This window comes from Myotis yumanensis, unplaced genomic scaffold (assembly GCF_028538775.1).
Source record: "Myotis yumanensis isolate MYYU_CA2020_CCGP unplaced genomic scaffold, mMyoYum1.0.hap1 SCAF_13, whole genome shotgun sequence".
NCBI lineage: Eukaryota > Metazoa > Chordata > Mammalia > Chiroptera > Vespertilionidae > Myotis > Myotis yumanensis.
The window spans coordinates 46,573,589-46,596,266 of NW_027223764.1; the positions used below are offsets into that span (position 1 = coordinate 46,573,589).

The following is a 22,678-nucleotide window of genomic DNA, read 5'->3' on the forward strand; positions in this document are numbered from 1 at the left end:
TTAATATTTAATGAGCAATGTGATGATCTTTGTCTCTTACCTTATTTGATCTTCATCTTTTTTGAGGTGGTAGATGTCATGATGGTTAAGACAGTGGGCACTGGAGGCAAGTTGCCTGGATTTGTGTCCCACCTTGCCATGTATTCATAACCCAAGAACCTACATGAAACCTTGGTCAAGTTATTTAATTTCTCTGGGTCTCAGTTTTCCTCATCTGTAAAACAGACATAGGGATTATAACTACCTCAGGGAACTGTTATGAAGATTGAGTAAATTAATACATAGAATAAATTAACACACAAAGTAAGCACAAATACATTTTAGCTATTTTTAACTGTCATCATCATCATTATCGTGACCATTATTATTACTTTATAGTGGAGAAAAGTGTAGCTTAAACAGTTCAAATAAATTGCCCAAGGTCATACAGCCAGATGGAGCCTGTCTCTAAATCTTGGTCAGTAAGGTATCAGAGCATAGGAAAGAGAGAAGCAGAGGATATACAAGTTGTAAATAAGTCAAGGACACAATCCTTAAAGCTTAATTAGCTTTTTTCTTAAGACTCTTTCCATTCCTAGAGCATAAAATAGCCCTTTTTTTCCAGAGCCCCAAACATGCTGTAGATGTTACTTAATAAGGGTTATATATAGCGGTGTGTTGGTAAATGTTCAACAACCAGTAATCTGGAGAAAAATTATGTGTACATGAGCTTATTGAAATTTTTATGTATATAAAGAATGAGTAATGCACAATTTACAAATAAAATTTAAATATAGTACTTTTTGTTATAAATTCCATTGAGCCAATTAATTTTCACATAATACTTTTAATTATTTTGGCCAAACTCATGTATCCATAGCCAATCTAAGGTTACAATTGATAAACAAATGTAGTTCTGACATGAATATCAGCTATTTCCCTTCCTTATTAAGTAAGTCAGAACTTTACTCTTTTGTCAATGACATAAGCAACTTCTTTACTGAATCAGATACACTTTTTTAATATTGGAAAAATATGTCCTCATTTTTTATGTGTGCTATTCGCAGTAATGGCTGAAGCTACAACATACCTTTAAGATTAATCTGTAATGTTAACATTTTCAAGAGCATAAAAGTACATGGTGAGTTATATTACCTTTACTTTTAATATAATTTATCTAGTTGTAAGTGTATATAATTTAATTTTAAATAATGGCTGTTTAATAACTAACACAGCTGGTACAGTGTGACTCCAGACACCACTGGTTGTGTTGGCCTCAAAAGGCCAAAGCCATAAATCACATTGGAACAAAACTCTTTCAATCTTTGCTTATTAACTTTTACCTATTACAAATTTTATATCATTAAAAATTAAAGCATATACACTTTTAATATTTACTGTGTACACTTAATATTATATAATAAAATATTTGCATATTTCTTTTTTTCTTTTTTCTTTTTTTTTAAATCTTTATTGTTGAATTACAGATATCCCCCTTTGCCCCCACTACCCCCCATAGTTCCCCTCCCTGGTTTCAACCCCACTCCAGGTCTCACCACCCTATTGTTTGTGTCCATAGGTAATGCATATCTATAATAATAAAAGCGTAATATGCTAATTGGACCAGATGTCCTTCTAGACGACCTTCTGGAGGAAGCCAGGGCTGTGAGGGAAGCCAGGGTCCCCGGTGCCAGTGGGAAGCTGGTGCTGGCAGCCAGGGGAAGGAAGGCCTACTCTTGCACAAATCTCGTGCATCGGGCCTCTAGTATACATATAACTTTTTTGGTTTATCTCTTCCCACTCCCTCCCCACTTCCCTCTGAGATTCCTCAGTCTGTTCCATGTTTCTATGCCTCTGGTTCTATTTTATTCATAGTTTACTTTGTTCATTAGATCCCTTGTTCATTTATTTTTAGATTCAATTGTTGATAGATATGTATTTATTGCCATTTTATTGTTCATATTTCTTTTTTATAATTTCATTTGGTTACAATAAGAAATTACGATTATTCCTATAATGCCCGATATTTAGATTATTCTTGTTTTCTCTTGTTATATAAGTGTCTGCTAAACTTATTTTTGAAAGCTACTGCTCTAGATGATTTGTGAGGTCTTCTAAAACTCTGCCATTTTATGACTTGATTATTTCTGTGAAAGTCCACAATATGCCCATGCCCTTTCTTCCTTCTTTCCATTCCTGGTTCTTTTCCTCCCTACCTGCCTTCCTTCCTCCCATCCATAAATATTTCTGAACTACAATGAAACTGTTGACACTTTAGGCCAGGGGTCCTCAAACTACGGCCCTCGGGCCACATGCGCCCCCCCCCCCCCCCCAAACATTTATCCGGCCCGCCGGGTGTTTTTGCTGCCACTGCCTGTCCTGCTTAGCAGCCGACTCGTCCCGGGCCCGCAGTGCGCATGTGTGGAATGTCTGAGGGACAGTGAACTGGCCCCCTGTTTAAAAAGTTTGAGGACCTCTGCTTAGGCCCTGGCAGAACTAGACCCCCTTTAGATCAGAAAAAATAATGTGAAGCTCCAGGCTATTGATCACAAAGGGCTCCCAGTCCAGAGAAGCCTTTGGCACAGTCCTTCCCTGCATTCTACCTCTGATTGACTGACTTCTGCTCTGGATTTCCCTTCAGCTCCCTAACTCAGCACAATGCTCAGCAAATGCCCAAACATTGCCTTTTGTCCCTTCTGGCTCTCTCTTGGTTCCCTGGTTAGTGACTCATCTTCATCCTACCTTACCTTCCCCCCTCCCCCAAATTTTTGGCTTCTTGCTCTGAACAAGACACAGCTAATCCTCCTCCTACCCCTGCCTCTCATGCCCAGTACATCTGTGGGAGTCTTTCAGTCTTGCTTCACACTGAAAGGCACAGTGCCTTGACCTGTGAGCAGGTTGGAAGGCTCCACCTTCAGGCTGGCATGTCTTTGCCTCTGATTCTGGCAACTTGACTCACACTTTTGTGTTGAATTATGATCGTGGTATATGGTTTTGTCTTTGCCGTTAAAATGTTTTATTCATTCAAGCATCATGCATTGACTTCTTTCTGTATTTCTGGCAACATATTGGGTGCAAGGGTGGATAGTATAGTTAATCTTGGAAGTTAATGCAGTTAAACTTGTAAGCTCTTTGTTAACTTGAATTAGAAATAAGCAAGGACATAATTACTGTTTCATGTGTCCAGGTGCCATAATAGAGGTCAGGGACAAAGTTCTGTGCTAATGCAGAGCAGGGGGTAATGTTATGAATTGGTGACTCTTATTAACCAGTATTAATCATGGATATAATTTTTTTTATGAGTCAGGAATACAACCAAGGTCCTTATTTTACTTTTCTTGGTATTCCCAGCACAAGGCTGGGCATATTAGTAGGTGGTTATTAAATACTTGATAACAAAATGAGTGATGCTTTTTCTTATGAGAGAAAATAAATGTTTTTAGAAGAGTCAGCTTTATACCACAGTTTCAGGGAATGAATTGTGATGAAAAGTGAAGATTGCTTTTACTTGAAAGAGGCTGACAAATTTCCCAGGCCCGGGATCACTTTATGTGGTGCATGATTTAAGGGTGAGTGAGCATGCCAAAGCACTCCACTTGAGCTGAGTGATGGGGAATGAGTTGTGGAGCTGTGGTCTTAGATGGTATTTTGTGAAAAATAGTAGGAGATTTATGACTATTAAACAACTTTGTAGCCTCCCCTTCTTGTTTTGAAGCCTGCCAAATCTCTTCTCCTGTGGTCTGTATCATGTTCCTTCAGGGCATCCGTGATGTTCAGAAATACCCACTGGAATGCAGGTTTCCATGGAATGCACCCAATGGGCAGGGGCTTGCATTTTACACACACATCCGAAGACATTTGTTTTCTGTAACCACTGAGTGAAATTCTCACTTTGCAAGTCTCTTGTAGAATGTACTATACTTTCCTTGATTTTTTTCCAACGAGGTTGCCAAAGTTCTACTTTCCTTCCTGCATTATGGAAATGGCAGAGTGCAGTATATTAGTGACTATTAGCATTATTGATGTGAGTTTAAAAAATCATTAGCAACTCTCAAACTGTGAGTAGGAGAAGAGTACAGAAACCCTCAGCGTGCTCTGACAAATCTGAAGCAGAAGGACTTAACAGCCTGGAAGGAGGATTCCAAGCCTTTACTATTATTTATCAGCTTTTCCCATTCTATTGTCACACTCAATAGCTTTAGAAGAAACAGATTTTCATAACAAAAAGTTAACCAGACATGGCCCTAGTCCATGTTGTGCAAGTATTGGAAAATTGTTGGAGAAACTTTCCTCTAATTATGGGTTCATATCAACATAGGACTGTATGGATCAGAGAGGAGTCCTTGTTCTTTTCAATGTTTGTTTATTTTGGAGAAATTTTAAAAATATATAAAAGTTTTAAAAATTTGGTAATTTTCTAATATTTTGACATATTTGTTTCAAGTCATCTCTAAATAAAAATAAATAAACCTTATATAGAAAAGAGAATCTCCTCCCCTCCCCCCCCCCATTGCATTAGCTCTAATCCTATAATTCTGACCACTGACTGGCAGAGGCAACCATTTTCATGAATTTAATGTATAACTTTTATAATTTTAAATGTTTACAGATACACATGAGATCAAAGAACTACATATTTACATAAATAATATTATACTACATTTATCATTTTGCAACTTGCCTTTCACTCTGCATTAAATTTTCAGACCTCCTCAAATTGAGATGGATAAATCAGGTTTATTGCTCTTAAATACTAAATATTATTCCAGCATATGGATATACAACATTTTACTTATTCATCTTCGTCATTGACAGACGCTTGAATTATTTCCAATTTGTTCTGTTATAAATAATGCTGCATTATTTATGTTCCACCTTACAGACCTGAGTGAAATTTTTCATAGTGTATATTTTAGATGGAATTGCTGTCCCAATTTTCAATTTTATACATATTGCTAAATTACTCTCCAAAGTATTTGAACCAATGAACATTCCTGCTGGCAAGGGATGAGAAGATGGGAATTCTGTTTCCTTTCATTCTCTGTAGCACTTGAGAGACTTAAAAGTTTGCACTGAGATGGGTGAAAAAGATTGTCTTGTTGTTCTAATTTGCATCCCCTTAAATCCTAGTAAATTTGACCATCTTCTCTTTTATCTATTGACCATTCAGGTTTTCTCTTCTTGTAATTACCTGACATTTCCTTTGTCCAGTTTTCTATTGTAATTTAATAAGGGGCATATGCATTCTGGATACTAATATTTTATTGTATGTTTTGCAAATATCCTTTACCAGGAGTGATTTAAAAAGTAAAATGTAAAAGTATAATTCTTGCCATAGGTAGTTAGGAAATTTGGTAAGGACTCAAAGATTGGAGAGTACTAGTATTTGTAATTATGAAGATGCGGATTTACCCAAATTTCTCTGTCCTCAATTTAGGCATATCTTCTTAACCTAGGTACAATCCACATTATTTAAATCACCCCATCTCTGTTTCTATTATCTCATCATTGTTATACTATAGTTATACGGCTTCAGTTTTAAGGGGAGTTCTTTACTCTTAGACAGGTAGCATAGAACTTAAGACATTGTCTTGTCCATTGCTTTTATGTGATAATTGTGTTCTTCCGAATCATGCTTGTAAGTATAACATTCAGAGACCAAGCGTGTATATCACTATGAGGCGATTACATGGGCTTCATTCTGATAAAAGCCAAGTCCAAGGCGTGGTACTTAGAGTCTTGATTGGTGGTAGTTTTCTTAAACATCTGGCCATGGAAGTCCCACCAAAAGTCAGAACATTGGCAACATTGTTCTTTCCTGGATTCTCTTCCATGACTTGAGTTATAAATGGACACTGAGCAGAAAAGTAATTAAATGGTAGGCCTAGAATGATGACTGCAAGACAGAACTCAAGCCGCACAATTTTTGCTTTGACTACAATTGGAAATAAAACTAAATAGTTATTTTATCCTTGGTTACAAAGCTCTAATGTTTTGCCCAGTCAGGGGTACTTGCTGAAAGGTAGTTTCTTCCAGTAATTTTAGGAAAAGCTGTCATTAAATTGTCAACAGCCCAAATTGAGAATAAAAGTACTAAGAAATATCACAATATAGCAACCTAAGAATCAGATTGGAATTTTAGGCTTTTTTAGCAATGAGGTGGAGCAGAAACATTGGCAGAGAAAGATGCTCTGGCCTCTTAGAAAGGAAGTGTGGTAGATCTGTGGAAAGACGGCCTCCGTACCCCAGCCCATATGTCCTGCCTCAAGCATTGGAATAGAGGTCATTTTCAGAACACTGTCCTTGTGTCTCATTCATCACAGAGGGATTACAGGAGACCTTGAATGCAAATGGAGAAACACGTGGTGACTCTAGTATTTGAATTTTAATCATATTTCTGACCCCTTTTATATCATTGCAGCATCCTCGATGTCTAATGATGTAGTACCTAGCAAGTCTTATCTCCTTTTTAAAACATTTTTCTTGGTGACTGAACTTTTATCTTCCTGGACCCCATACCCTTGCATCAAGGTTAAACACCATGTATTTCCCTTGAAGCTGGAGAGAAGTAATGCTACCTGAAATCTGTCTCCACCTTAGGGACAGAGCTTGTGATCTCGTACCATTCAAAACTCTTTATACAAGTCTCCGCTGAAAGCTGCTTAATCAAACATCTCAAAGGTCAGAAAGGGGGGTTAAAGGGTTTTTCTAGCCAGTAGGCCTAATCTCCTACTTAGTTTTGATTCCTATAATGTAGATAATCTCTTTGGAGGAAAGGCCTGCTCCTAGCAGGGCAAATATATCCCATAGAATGCATTTCCTCTTGCAGAAGGAAAAATGTAGCATTAATGAAATTTACTTTTTCATGAAGCTTTGAAAGGTTGTAAGCTTATAATTTTGATCCTAGCAGATGTTCTTCTTTTGGGATATTAAAAAAAAAAAAAGTAGCATTTGATTCAGAAGTCTCAATGAGAGTTGCAAGGGTGATGCTTTTGCTGTAAGAAGCCACATTCTGAGTGTGACACTGGTCATCGGTTCCAAGTGACAACTGACTTCACAGCCGTGGTCCTTTCTTCCTGCCTTACCCTCCTTGGAAGCAGAGCAAGGCAAAGAGAGAGTTAGCAGCTTGGGTCACACCATATATAGAGTTTGATGGTTAAAGAGCTATTTTTGTACAATAAAAAAAAAGCATGGTCATAGACATATTTCATATCATTTTCTTATAGGCCTTGCAATAGCAAAGTTTTGTTGATAACCATTATATATATTCCAATTTCACTTGGGTTTCTCTTGTGAAATTCAGCCAGCCACCCCGACTGCACTGTCTGTTATGGCTTCTATCCTTTCACATGATCACTTCATACTGTGGATTCTTAAGTCTTCATCCAGGCCACTGGGCCCACATAAACCAGCCAAGTTTTTCCCTTCTTCACTGGTTTCCATAGAAATCTACTCACAGTGAGCATTTAATCTGTGGGAATTACTAGAAGAAGGCACATGACAGAAAACTAAGTCTGCATCATTTCCTGCCTTCAATCTCTCTTTTCTCCCTTTTCATTCAGTTCAGCACAATGAACAAATAGCCCCTTTCTCTCAGAGCCCTTCCTCCTATAGGCTCCTCAAAGCTTTGCAGTCTACCCTACACTCACCAGCATCTCACCTCAACGCAGACAACTCTTGCTTCCTAAGAAGAGTCTCGGTCAATACTGTTTTCTGCAAACCCAGATCCTAAGGAGACATGTTTGGTAAGCGAAGGTATTTAGTGTTTGGTGTTGCTTCACCTTGATATTTGCTTTTATCATGCAGGCTTCCAGTGACAGCGCTGCTGCCCCTCCAGAGTGCCACTACACACCCCTGCCTTCTGCTTCCAGGGAACTCACCAGTCACCGAGGTAGGAACACAGCTTTTCTTGCTCTCCTCTGTTACAGGGAAGGACACCTGGCTGTGTATGCTCTGGGCCTGTGATTGCTGCCTCGGTACTTTAGCAGGAACACAGTGCTTTTCAGTCCTTAATGAGAAAACCGTACCTGTCAGCTCTAGCAACTTGAATTCATATTAAACAGAATTTAGTGGCAGTCCACTGGGAAGGCAAATAAATCCATGGTATAATATAATTTGGTGAATTTTTAGTTTTTTTAAAAAAAATAGTTTATAGTACTTAAAAATTACTAAGATAATTACCTCCAGCAAAAGGAATGAAGAGAAATTAGAAAGCTCACTAATATTTGAAAAAGTGTCATTGTTGAGGAGTATAATAGTTGAAATCTGTAATTTAAAAATAAACGAACGGCATATGACAGCTAAAAGGAATTTCAATTTGCCTGGAAATATTGAAGAGAATCAATCTGTAGTTTTCCCTGAATTCTCTGATCCCCAAAACAATTTGGCTTCCCCAGTTTTTCCAAAGCCTTGAATTCCTACTGCCATCTCTAGAGTCGGTATGGAATATAATTTAAAAATGTCTTATCCCTAAGCTGGCTGCTTAGGCCAAGGACTATGTGATCCCATTTGTTGGAACTGGTTAGGACAGGATGAGACCTGTTTACCTCCTTTTAGCCCAGTCATGACTACAGCCACGTTTCCTAACTGTGAACCTACCTTCCAAGGGTAAGTAAGAACAGGCTTAGACTGAGGGCATTGCATACTTTAAAATTGTTTCCCCAAGCAGCAAATTCCCTTTGTCCATGCAGTGGTCACTTAGTAAGGATGGTCCAGCTTTGTCATCCCTGCTACACTGAAGAGTCAGTGGGTAGGAGAAAAGGCTGTAGAGATGCCCAGAGAGGGGTGAGCTGGTCCTCTGAGAATATGTGGGCTCTGGGCATATGGCGCATTTCTGTAGAAAATGGTCCAGAGGTCATGCCAGGTTCCTGTTGTCTGCGACTTGGGCTTGTGTTGCATCTTTGATGTCTGGGCACAGTAGAACTTTCCTACATTTAAATATACATTGTTCCATTAGGGTTCAATTGTGATATAGTTCATTGCATGTCAATTTTGTGAAAAATCAATTTTGCTCCAAGTCAGGTAGAATAAATTGCTGCCAACATGTTATATTTTAAGAGGCGTGAATTGGTCTCCTTCACTAAATGTCCTTATGAAGGTTTTGAGCACATCCCTTTAGAGACATTTTTCAAATTCCCCTAGGATAATAGTAATGCCTAATCTAGAAATAATAACAAATTAACCTTAGCATCATATCATCATGGGTTTATCTATTTGTTTTTTGTAGTTGGATGAAGGTGATTTTACTGGATATAGCCTGTTGAATACACTGCATAGGAACTGAAATCTCAGACTCCTTGTAAAAGTTGATATGTCCATGAAATTGAGATTTCACAATAGGAGGATGCCATCAGATAAGTGTTAATCATGACTAAGATAAAGATCCTCTGTCATTGTAACAGTCAAGTAATAAATCGGAACCTTAAAGAGATGGGATATAAGAAAATAAGTTTTGAAGATATTTTGAGTAATATTTGGAATATGGACATTTTTGCCCAAGGTGGTTAGAGTGAAAATAGGTGCTCTTAGATGACATCAGAGCCCAGCATCAATGGGAAAAATGTTATTTAAAGGAACCCAACAGCTGGTGTCTTGATTTTACTGAAGAACATTTCTATACATTTATTGCACATGGTGCCTGATCAGTGCTAAGGACTCGGGTGGTGGAAAAAGCAAGAAAGCATCATGAAATGATGGCCAGGTTTTTAGGGCCTTTGGACATGAGGAAATCAGGAAGAGAGAGGCAAAGAGGCTCAGTAAGGCTGTATTATTGGACTGATCTATGTGGGGGAAAGATGAGACTGATATTTCAGCTTGGCAGGAATCATACAGTGACCAATGGGAAAAGCCATATATTTTGGCACCCAGAATGAAACCACTTAGTGTCATCTTTTAAAAAAATATTTAAGTTAAAAAAATTATTCTAAATTTCTGATCATATGAATTGGCAGCTATTTGAGTGTCATTGATTGATACCCTCATGGAAACAGCTTACAAACATTTACCCAGATAACTACTTTCACATTGTGAAGGCAGGTTACATCACTTCTCTCCCAGGTGAAATCCTCCATGGATCTGAAATTTGGTCCATAAAACCTTAAGTTCTATTTGCAAATAATGTTTGATTCCTCTAGTTCCCAATCTCTTTTCATTCCGCACCAACAACTACACAAACTATCGGGCAGTAGTTCATGTGAAAATTGCTATTTTTTGATACATGTCATTTCCCCTTTACTTGTCCTTTTATGTAACTTCCAATGTCGAGTTTGATGGGCCTAAGATTCATGTCCTAAGGACTCTAAATTCAAATGCAAGAAAAGTCAGGGCCCAGGATAATGGTTAAGAGATAGGGGACTCTATTTTTCCAGTGATGTGCAGTACTTCCTGCTTCCTGGATGAAACTTTTTTCTGATCTTATCTGTTTTTATTTTTCTCCTCTTGAGGTACTTATAATGTTTATGTCTATATCTTCCTTAGTGCAGTTGTTCCTAGTCTGCTTTGTCTGACAGAGGTCAGGTAAAGGTACATCTTGAACTTCGCATAAATGAAAGCTCCCCGAGGGGCCGTACAGATTTGAATCTGTCCTCCCTCTCACATTACTGACTCCTACTCATTCTTCAGGTATCGGCTTAAGTATCACAGCTCTAAGGGGATTCTCTGATCCCACCCTGCACATTTGTATTAGGTTGGGTTTACCTTTGCGGGGACTGTCTTCCTAGATAGGCTTCAAGCTCTTAGGAAGAGTGGAGGAGATTGTGTCTGTTTGCTCACCACTATATATGCAGTGCCTCCTACTTAATAGAAATTCAGAAAATATTTGTTCAGTAAATGATAAGTGATGGACACCTGGGGGAAAGTCAGTAACTCAGATACCTCTGCAAGGTAGCCTGACTGTATCTGAGAAAAGGGACCCATCTTTCCTTGGGGAAGGACCCATCTATACCGAAGGGAATAGCCAACCGTGTGGACCTCAGACCACAGCTCTGCTGCTCTCAGAAACCCAGATTTTGTGGACGGAAACCATGTCTATTGACTCAATGCCAGACAGCATTTAGCAACATTACATAACTTTTGAGTAGATAATTATTTTATTGTCATAGTTTTTAAACTCTGGTGTTATGATAGTAGAAAGAAAGTAGGACAAATGGAAGCAGCTAATGAAACTTTTACTAGAACAGAAGCTCTCAAAGAAGGGCCTGAACACTCAATATGATGCAGGTTGTGCTATAGATAAGATTTTAGAAGGCTCCATCTGAGTCTCTGTGAAAATTCTGCTCTAGGCCTGAGCATGTCTTCAGAGTGCAGGGACATGGGGCTGTGTCAGGATCTCAGCTGCTACTGACTGGCAGTCCACGTACTATATGTGGGTATCCACGTTATGAAGAATGGTGAAATGTTTGCTGGAGAAATGTCTCTAAATATGCCATGTGCACGGGCATTATTTCCACTCTTTATCTGGTGGCTTTTAGAAGTAGAATTTTCATTTATATAGACCATTGTGTCTTTTGGGGAAGATATTTCTATTTGGAGCACAGACCATGTCATCCTTAAGACAACCCAATAAAGTGGGAATGTTATCATTCTCATTTAACAGAGGAAGACCCAAGAATTTCTAGAGAAGACTGAGTCACTCAGTAACAGAAGCAAGGGAAAAAATTGAAGCTACCTGTCCTTGATTCCCAGGCCACTCTTGACATTTGTCCTTCACACAAGACATATGAAGCGAATGCAGGACTGACTGTGGCATTGTGCTGGAGGGAAGAGAAGAGAAAGTGCAGGGAGGGGCACAGCCTGGAAATGTCCACTGCTGGTGGATTTCCATAGCCTGTGCTAAGGCTGCAGAGAAGCAGGCATTGCCTATTTCTGTCAAAATAATTGTTATGCTCCTCCCCTTCTTTTAAATTACACATCTATCAGTTCTGGCACAGGAAAGTTTGAGAAACCAGAGAGGAAAATACGATGATATCAGTCTGAATTAAGACAGGGAAAATAGAAGACACACTATATATTCAAATTATGAAGGGTTTTACTGTAAGGAATGGGAATCTTACACAATCAGGGAAGGACTGACTCAGGGAAACTGATACCTAGAGTCTCAGGTATCAGTCTGGGTGTCTCAGGAACCCCCAGAAATCTCCTACTGAATTTCTAATCTACACAAAAATGGGGGTGATTCTCAAGAAGTTCACATGGATACTGCTTCAAACATTAGGGCTATCTATGCATTGCCCTGCCCTTTCTTCTCTCTGGATTTCCAAATCTTACTCTAGTATCTCTCTTTGGCCCACTCTAACCTAAGACTGTGTGCCAAGGGAATTCTGGGAAATGTAGTTTTCAGGTTTTCTTCTGAGTTGCAGAAGAGACCTAGTTAAAATGTGCAATCCAGCACATCTACCATAATCCTACCTCACCAACAGTTATCCTGTTGAAGGTCCCATTCCTGTTTATTTGCACAAGTATTTTGCAAAGTAATTGTGAGCCCAATAAAAATCTCTAAATTATTGAATTTTTCCCGATGCTTATATAGTCTTGAAGATGGGCCATAGTTAGTTAGCTTGTCATATCAAGAACTGGAATTTAAATGTATAAAAGAAAGAAAGCAAGAAACCAGGAGGAAATCTGCTATGAAAACTTGCTTGGAGATGATATCTGTCCTGCCTCTATCCATCCTTGGCAATCTTGCCATTCTATTTATTGACACAGTTGTTAGGTGCTTATCCTCTTCTCCAACAAGGGGCTTGGTCTATTTGTGTTTGAAATTGATTGCTGGGACTGTCAGAGAGTGATTTACATAGCAACTTATCATAATTAGTTATTGTTTGCAGTTTCCTTACTGTGAATTGCATTTTATGCTTAGCAATTGATTTTTCTGTATATCTCCATGAAGGAGCTCAATGTGAACCATTCAAAAAAGAAGGAAAAGACAGAAAGAAAAACTGAGAGCGTTTTTTATGTTTATTTTTTAAACAGTTTTAGCCTGCGCTGCCATAAAATGTATTTTCACAGAAGCCATAAATACAAAGTGCTTTGCTCCAACTATTTAAATCAGCCAAAGTGAAATGAATAAGCAGAAAATTAAATGGATGTATGTGAAGATGTGGTGATGTAGACAACGATGTTTGGGATGGGGAGATGTTGGCCAGAGAAACTACATGCCAACAACAGAATACCTTCGGGAGGGCTCAAGATGGGGCTACTCGATAACCAGACTGTTCAGCACAATTTGTTTTAGGCTTATAGTATTCGGAGGCAATCTGTCTCTTTCACCCAATTTTTAAACCATTTTCTACTTTTTATACTCCTACAATCTTGCCATGTCAGCCCACAGGAAATGTGAAAGCTAAGTTGGTTTGATCATAATAAACGAAATCTACACAGAATAATAGTAAAAACTCAAGGAAAATAGATGCATTTATTTAGGTTATCTTTTTTTTTTTTTTTTTTTTTTTTTTAATTAAATCTTTATTGTTCAGATTATTACATTTGTTCCTCTTTTTTCCCCCCATAACTCCCCTCCTTCCAGCTCCCACCCCACCCTCCACCCTCACTCCCCACCCACTGTGTTCATCCATAGGTGCATGATTTTTGTCCAGTCACCTCCCGCATCTCCCACACCCCTTTTTCCCCCAAGAATAGTCAGTCCATTCCCTTTCTATGTCCCTGATTCTATTATAATCACCAGTTCATTCTGTACATCAGGTTATTTATTCACTTGATTCTTAGATTCATTTGTTGATAGATGCATGTTTGTTGTTCATAATTTGTATCTTTACCTTTTTCTTCTTCTTCCTCTTCTTAAAGGATACCTTTCAGCATTTCATATAATACTGGTTTGGCGGTGATGAACTCCTTTAGCTTTTCCTTATCTGTGAAGCTCTTTATCTGACCTTCAATTCTGAATGATAGCTTTGCTGGATAAAGTAATCTTGGTTGTAGGTTCTTGGTATTCAGCACTTTGAAAATTTCTTGCCATTCCCTTCTGGCCTGCAAAGTTTCTGTTGAGAAATCAGCTGACAGTCGTATGGGTATTCCCTTGTAGGTAATTGAGCCTCTTTCTCTTGCTGCTTTTAAGATTTTCTCTTTGTCTTTTGCTCTTGGCATTTTAATGATGATGTGTCTTGGTGTGGTCCTCTTTGGATTCCTTTTGTTTGGGGTTCTCTGCGCTTCTTGGACCTGTAAGTCCATTTCTTTCACCAGGTGGGGGAAGTTTTCTGCCATTATTTCTTGAAATAGGTTTTCAATATCTTGCTGTCTCTCATCTTCTGGCACTCCAATGACTCTGATATTAGACCGCTTAAAGCTGTCCCAGAGGCTCCTTACACTATCTTCACACTTTCGGATTCTTTTTTCATTTTGCTTTTCCAATTGGGTGTTTTTTGTCGAATCTTTGGTTTGATTATTGTACTCCTCTGGTCTGCTATTGGGTATAATATTCTTTATTTCAGTCCGTGTATGCTTACTTTCTAATTTCTTTATCGTAGCATCGAGGGTCTCATTAGTTTTCGTGAGGTTCTGCACAAATTTATGGCAAGCCCTCAAAATTGCGATTCTTAGCTCCATATCCTCCATTTCTGTCATGTTTTTTTGTCTCCGCATCTTTTATGCTTTCTTGGTGCACCCCCTTGTGGTCTCTGTGCGCAGTCTTGTTCTAGCCAAGCCTTAATTGTTGTAGTTAACACTAGGGGGATTTGACCCTCAGGCCGGCTGGCTATAGTAATCAGCTGTGCGGAAAACTCTGTCTTCTGGGGAGGCGCTAATCCAGCCTTTGCCTGAGGCGATCAGCAAATGGCTGTGCGCAGGCTTTGGGCGGGGCGGGATCAACAGGGCGGGCGGAGGGAGCAGTTATGGCCACGCTCAGTCCCGTTCCCAGAGGCTCTGCTTCTCAGAACCCCGGCAGCCGCTGCAAACCTCGGAGAGAAAGCTGCCCTCAGGTTCCAACTGATGCCGGGTAATCCCGCTTCTCCCGTTTGAGTCTGGGTCCCTAGAGACTCGCCCGGATCTGGAGCCCAGAGTCTGAGACTCAGTCCCGACAGAAAACGACAACCGCGCCCTCAGCCACCAGCCCGCTTTCGCGCGCACCTCGGTACCTTTGTATTTTCCACACTGCGCCGCCTCTGAGCCTCGATTTGCTGTTCTCTTTCCTTCTAGTTGTAGAGTCTCTCTTCAGCCAGCCTTCCTGTGGTTCTGGGTGATGTCCGTTCAGTCTTTTAGTTGTATTTTTGAAATGGTTGTTTGCGGCAGCGGTCTCCGGTGTTTACCTACGCCGCCATCTTGGTCGACTTATTTAGGTTATCTTAATAGTTCAGTAGTTTAGCATCAAGAAATCTTTTTGCCTATTGCTTGTTGGTTCCCAATGACCAATTAAAAAGGTGGAATAAGCAATCGATGGCTTTGGGTGTCTTTGCCAGGTAGGCCTCACTTGAGATGAGACCCTGTGACTGAGGTAGCATCGCTTATGTGTTGCCTCTATCTTCTGGAATATTTTGATTACTGTTGACCCTTGAACAACACAGGGATTAGTGGTGCTGACCCTCTGCACAGTCAAAAATCTGCTTATGACTTTTGACTCCCCCAACCTTAACTACTAATTGCCTATTGTTTATGTTATAAGTAACATAAACAGTCAATTAATAGCTACTTTGTATGTTATCTGTGTTATATACTGTATTCTTACAATAAAGTAAGCTAGAAAAAAGACAATGTTTGTAGGAAGAGAAAATACATTTATAGTACTGTATGTATTTATTTTTAAAAAATCCTTGTATGAGTTGACTTGTGCAGTCCAAACTTTGGTTGTTCAAGTGTTCACTGTAGTCTTTCAAGGAAGCCAACCATCAGATGATTTCTCAAAAAACATCACGGATTCACTGAAGGTTCATAGGAACATGACAGATTCAGCTTTTTCTATGCAAAGTGTATTGAAAGCTGTGGGGTGGAGAGAGGGAGAAATAGAGATAGAGATAGAGATAGAGATAGAGATAGAGATAGAGATAGAGATAGAGATAGAGATAGAGATAGAGATAGAGAGACAAGGGGAGGAGAAAATTACATTGGCAATTGGTAAGGAAGGCCTACCTGCTGATGGGAGGAACATTTCATCTGTGGGTCCTGCCAAATAGTGGCTCCCTTTGAGGCAGGATAGTAAGAAGCTAGGAAAATTCCTTGGCAAATGGAATGGGGAAACGGAGAGATAGTTGAACAAACTGGCCAAGCAATTTACAGCCAGATAATATGTTGCAATGTCTTACCTTCCCTAACCAAGGCCACTTAGGAGCAAATGGAGTACACATTCCAGATCATGCTGGGGCAGTACCGCCTTAGTCCTGGTCCCTCTTCGGTGACATTCTTTGAAGGTGAAACTGACCAGAGAATGACCTGAACCCCTCTAGATGCTCATTTTGATGAATCAGTATATTGAAGGACATACCTGGAAAGCTGATGAATATTTCATTGAGACCTCCCCAGAGACCTCCTCTAAAATTCTTGCCTTTAGAAAACCCTCAAGATAAAGCAAGCCAGCATGCTCTCCTTGGAGCAAGCCCGTGCCCCTCATTTTTCTCAGGCGTGTACTTTTGCTCTCTTTCTCCTAAACTCTAAGGGTCCCCATGAGACTTGCAACTAGGGGAGCAGCAGGCAGCCACAGTTCCTTCCAGGCTAATCCCTGAACATGCCTCTAAGGCCAGGTTTTCTCTGACTTTTCAGTGAGCTAACAGCAGCTCCATCTTGGCTCACTTCTGCCACTGTGACTTTTCCTTCTGAGTGAGTCTACACAGCCCCAAGTGGCTCATTTCTTTCTTATAACATTTCTAGAGAGCCAAAGCAGCAACACCTAGGCTCTCCCCGGTTGCCTCTTCTATTCTAAGCCCTTCCTTTGTCTCATTGTCCCCAGCTTTAATAAATGTTGCTCTGAAAACTGCGTGGACTTGTGTTGTGAAATCTTTTCTACATGAAGTCAAGAACCCGCACAGTCTAGACCACGCTGGGGCAGACCTGCCCGTCTCTTTCTGGTGACACCTTCTCTCAGACTTCATGATATGGCTTTGCTGTGTAAGTGTATGTGTGTGTGGGGGGGTGGCGGTGGTGAATCTGTTGGTTTCTTGAGCAGAGCTATTATTAACATTTTCTAATTATGTAAAATACCTTCCTCTGATGACATTATCAACAGAACCTATTACTTTAGTTTTCTTCATAATGCTTTTATGGGCTTATAATCTTGGTGGAATTCTCAGATGCTGAGAAATGCTGAAGTTGCTTTTATTTAATCGAGGTGACTAGTGAGTTGACAGTAGTGGTTGACAGGTTTATTTTATCTGGGTGGCAGCGGGAGTCTATTTTCAGTGTGTGCGTTCTGTTCCACAGTGAAAGGACTTTACTAAGTGCTGAATAAATTGTACTTTCTTTTGATTCTAGACCTTGCTGAAATGGTTTAAAAACTCTAGTCTGGGTCATCAAATTCATCTCCCTACTGCTTTGCAGGGTCAACAGCTTCACTGTGTACCAAGCAGGCTGGGTGGATTGGAATGGAGAGTGGGGTAGATTAAAACTTCCGCACATATATAGATAGATGTGCATGTGCGCGCGCTGTCTGGGAAGGTGGCAGTGATGGAAGAGCCAGCCAAGTGGAATCTGAAGATGGATGAATCTGTTAGACTATTACCAAGACTGGCGTGGACTCTAGCCAGGAACTTTAAGCAACCGCCTTCAAGCATTTGAAATCCATAGGGGTCCATTTCCTATCCTTTTTTCTCCAAGGATGATCTTTCATTTGCAGTCTCTGGAATTGCTTTATTTCTACTCTTCAGGCAGAACTGTGGTGCACTCAGGCACACAAAGGAGCTAGGAATTTGGTTCTTATTTTTCAAAAGCTAAATAAGGAGGGAAAATTAGAATCACCTCCCCACCCACCCACAGTAACACACCTCACTTCTGTAGGATGAGCAGTCAAAAGAATAACCCTTCCTCTGACAGTGCAAATAAAAAATGGTACTAAAAACAACAACATATTCCTCTGTCTTGGCTGGCATGTTCAGTGGTTAGAGCATTGGCCTGCTAATTGGAGGGTCTCAGGTTTGATTCCTGGTCAAAGGTATGTGCCTGGGTTGCAAGTTTGATTTCTGGCCCCAGTCTGGGTTTATGCAGGAGACAACCGATCAATATTTCTCTCTCTCTTACGCCTCCTTCCATTCTCTCTAAAAAAAATCAATGGAAAAAAAAGAATATCCTTGGGTGAGGATTAACAAAACAACAAAAAACAACATATCCCTCTCTCTTAAAAAAAATGGAGGGTATGAGATTGACAGGTTTGAAGATTCTAAATGTCTTGAAGTTTTAGTCATGGGCTGTTTTTCATCCCTTCCATTGGTCAAACATAACCCCTGAAAGGATAAATATTGCTCTCAGCACTGTCAACCAAGGACTCCTCCAGCATGTCTTTATTTAGTATCCACTGTGTACAAAGTATTTGTTAGGGTTTGTGGAGAATTCAGAAGCAGAGGGCACAGTATCTGTCTTCCGGGAATTTGTGGTTTGATCGAGGAGATACCAAAAATGAAGCGGTGCTAACCAGACAAGATATTATGTATGATATACTGAAGAGTTGCCTTACTTGCAAAAGCTGGTGTAAGTGCCATGGATGTTTAGGAAAGATAGGAACCAGCAAAGGCTAGAAGAGTTAGGCCTGGTGGAAGATGTTGGCTTTGGGTTTTGAGAACATGTAGGGCATGGGTAGGTGGGTGACAAAGGACATTCCATACAAAGGAAGTGGGTAAAGAAAAAGCACAGGGGTAAGAACAGATAGAGCTGACCGCAAGCAGGGCCCCAGTTTTAAAAAGTCAGAAATAGGGTCACTCATGTAGGGCAGGTTTGCATTATAACCGTTATTGAACAACCAGGGGCTCCTAGATTTGATTGAAAGCTGTGCGAGGGCATTACTCATCTATAAGCAGTATGCATGGGATTGGAAAGAAGAGCCTGGACTCTAGGAGGCCACTGTGGGATGGCATCGAAAGGAGTTTGTTCCAGTTTTAGAAGCTTTCTATTCCTTGACACCAGGCTATGTGACTGCAGACTCTATTGCTTTCAAAGAGCATGTTTGTAGCAAAGATAATGTAGGAAACAACTGAGTAACAGATCGGGGAGGCAGCTGGGGCCAGGAGGGTGGGGTGATGTGAAGGAAACCTCATGGCCGCTATGGAGGGGCTGCTCCAGGTTGCCGATGGTCTGATTGCAGGCTCTCCTTGGCTTGGGCATCAGAGAAAATGGTCAGTCAATGCTCTTTGTTCCCATGTTTTTCAAAGCATTTCTGAGGTTGGCTTTGGAAACTAAAATGTAGAGTCCAGCATCAGTTTCGTTAATGTTAAAATAATCTAGCATTTGAGGATGAAGACCTGGAGTTACTGGTGCTACAGAGCAACATTCTGTAGCAAATGCAACAGACCGACCTAATGACTGATTCTATGTAGGGATAGAGAGCACTCGAGAGCAGAAGGCTGCAAGGAAGCTGGCATGGTGATTGCGGAGAAGCTGTGGTCCCTGCCTGTATCCCCTCTCTCACACCCATGCCGCCCCCTCCCCCGACACACCCTGAAAGATTCTCCCCTACTACTCATGCATAAGCTATAATCTTGTCTGCTAAATGGAAGACTTCTGGGATTTATATAGTGGAGCTCATGGCAACAGCAACAAACATACAATAAGCAGGCAAAGCAGCCACAAAAATGTTTTCCCTTCCAGTCTTTGGCTCAAGATGAGCTACATTCTTTTATAAACTAATAAGTGCCCGATGTGCTTGATTCCTGAATCCTGGGTTTCTGGAGGAAGAGGTATGTGAAGCCAATGCTTTTTGTCTAGATTGTTCTGCTGAGAGCTCTGCCCAGCATTAACTTCCCAGTCCCAGGGTTTCCAACTTCCTCATTTCCCTGTTTCTTGTAGAAAGCTTTAGCCCTGCCACAGGTTTTTCCTAATGTAGAGATTTTACAACCTTTTTTGGAACAAATAAACAAACATCTGGAATCATGTGGTACATTTAATTAAAAAGTTTGCATTGGGCCAGAAATGGTAAAATCATGAAAAATGGCCTGTCGGTGAGCTCAAGAAGGCCAAGCGATGACGTTGTTGGCTTCAAGTGGATTAAGATTGAGTGAGGGGGACACCTGCTCGTTGAGCCTGCTCTCCTCGGCTTCCCCTCCCAGCCATTAATATTTACTGCTTCGCTTCTTTATCCATTCTAATGAAAGTTTTGGTTGGGCTGTTTCAGGGAGAGGGCTGTTACTTTTCCAATAACCTTGGATTTGTTGGGATGTGTGTACTTTATAAAGGGTGTGGCTTGGGGCTTTCTGACTTTTTAGTTCTCTTAATCAGAATTCCATATGCTTCAGGTCACCCCAGGGGCCTGTTTCTGTTTCTTCCATCAATCACCCAGCCATGTTTCCTTGAGAGGAACCCTGCACTGTGATTGTGGGAGAAGCAAAAGAACCTGTAGGCTCTGCCTTCAGGAATCCTATAGTCTAAGTGGGGAAATAAGGGCCTGCACATAGAAAGCAGAGGCCGAGCTAGATGTAGGAGTGCAGGGAAGGGTGAGATGAGTGAAGGACGAAGGCTTGGGAGGCAGCCTTGGATGAAAGTGAGAGCGGAATTGAACAACTAGGTGGAAGGAGAAAGCCGGGTTTATCATATCACTTGGGAGTGGCCACTGCTAACTTGTTTATATTCAGGTATAAAGAAGGGGCTATGCTTCCTCACCTTATACTTCCAATTGTTTAAGGACTCTTTCCCCTGGTCACCTCATGTAAACCCGCAAACTGAGAAGAACAATGTGTGCTGGGTAGAGAAACTCAGCTTCAAAACACATCTTCCACCCCCTATTTCTCTGCTCACACACTTCCACCCAGTTGTTGCTCCTATGCACTTGACTATATACAATCTAAAGCCACCACTGGAATGGAGCCAGTTGTGTAGCTAACAAAGCTGCAGGAACTCCCCCTGCTAGTGTGGAAGAGGACTCGTGGACAGACCAAGTGGAATTCTTGTTGAATTTCTAGCCATAATCTAGATGGACTGTGGGGGGGAGGGGGGTGAGAAGTAACCTTAAAACAGGGGTTTTATATGATTATTCTGTCTCCAGTTAGTTTTTCCTCTGTGAGGTATGTTTATGGTGAAATAAAATATAACTTTTGTTTGCATATTAAGAGGAGGAGGTTGATACTATTTGGCTTTGTGGAATGTATGCTCTTATATATCTTCCACTTGAGGATTTATATCCAGGATGAAGTTATTCTAAGAAAAAGATGAGAAGTTTTCCTTATTACACAGAATACAAGGGAGTGACCAGGGGCCGCAAATACAGTGGTGCCGCATGTTTTGGTTGGATGTAAGGAAAGGATGACTATTGTTGAACTCGGGTGTGGATTGTCAAGGGAGACTGGGAAATCACCGCTCCCCAAGGCTTTTGCTGAAGGATATGCTCATCTGTCATTGACAGTTGAGGGATGTAGACTGAAGGAAGTGAAATGAAAGTTACACGACTTTCAAATCCAGGCAGGATATGAAACCCAGATCCGGGGCTCTCTGTGTCAATGCTAGTTCAACTTCTTCATAAAATGAAACCCTATTTCACCTTGACCTCTCTGGACTTCTACAAGTGCAGATAGATATAAGGCCATCCTGGAAAAACACTCCAGTGTTGTCAGAGTTCTTAGTCCTCAAAGCTTTATTATTCTTGTGCATCTGTTTCTTTAAATACTCTCTGCAGAAACATTAGCATGAAAATAAGAGTACAGCAAGTTGGAATTTTCCATTTGTAGCTTCCTTAGTCTGTGGGGTCAGAGTTCTATCCTCAGGGATGCTAATGAAAACTCTGTGTGCTGTTCCAGGGCAAATGTTTCTCAGTAAGAGACAGGAGGGGGTGGGGAGCCAGGAAAATAATGCAACACTAATTCCAAAACACAGACTGCCTGGAGATTCCAATTTAAATTGCCCTTTTACCCCTCTTCCCACTCTCACCCCAAAGGAAAAAAAAAATCTTGTGTTGTAAGGACAGACATCTGTGTAAGAACAATAAAACAGCCTTCTCTCTTATGGATTAGCTCTTTATTCCTTTATTTATCTTGCTATACCTCATCAGTTTCTCCCAAATCAAGGCGAGTCAAAGAGGATGAGATGCAGTCCCTCACTTTGGTTTTGATTAAAGAAACCCATATAACCATCCTCTCCCACAAATTTCTTCTCTCAAGAGAGAGCTTTCCTTTTTATGTCTAATTTATTTTTTCTTCATCTGCTTCATTGGAATCTTTCTAGGACTTACTTCATACAGTCTGTAAATCAAATAGTCAAGGTCCCCCCGAGAACGGGGTAGGCAGGGCAGTGAATGCTGGAGTAGCTGGGAAACTGTACAGTACAAGGAAAACTACGATAGCATAATGAGCACGTTCCACAGCCTCCTTTTCGTCTTCTGAATTTCCAAAAATGTATTCATTAATTAGAAAAAATACCCACTGATCTCATACTATCTGCCAAGCACTCTTCCAAACATTAGGGATAGGAGATGAATAAATCAGACAAAAATTCTGACTTCAAAGAGCTTACATTTTATTATTGAAAGGATCAATAACTGAAATAAAAAAATGAAATTCATATAGTATGTTAGAGATAAGTACTAAGATGAAAACAAGGCAATTTTGATCATTTGAGTCTCACTGCAGAA

The 22,678-nt window shown here is 40.4% G+C and overlaps 1 protein-coding gene across 1 annotated transcript in view; it reads left to right on the forward strand.

Annotated features, from left to right (window-relative positions):
• The window catches only part of LRMDA (leucine rich melanocyte differentiation associated), a 1,013,334-nt gene that overhangs the window by 788,980 nt on the left and 201,676 nt on the right, over positions 1 to 22,678 (forward strand). The window contains exon 6 of the mRNA XM_070431962.1: positions 7,786 to 7,870. Coding sequence (XP_070288063.1) covers positions 7,786 to 7,870 — 85 coding nt within the window. The remainder of the gene's footprint in view (positions 1 to 7,785; positions 7,871 to 22,678) is intronic.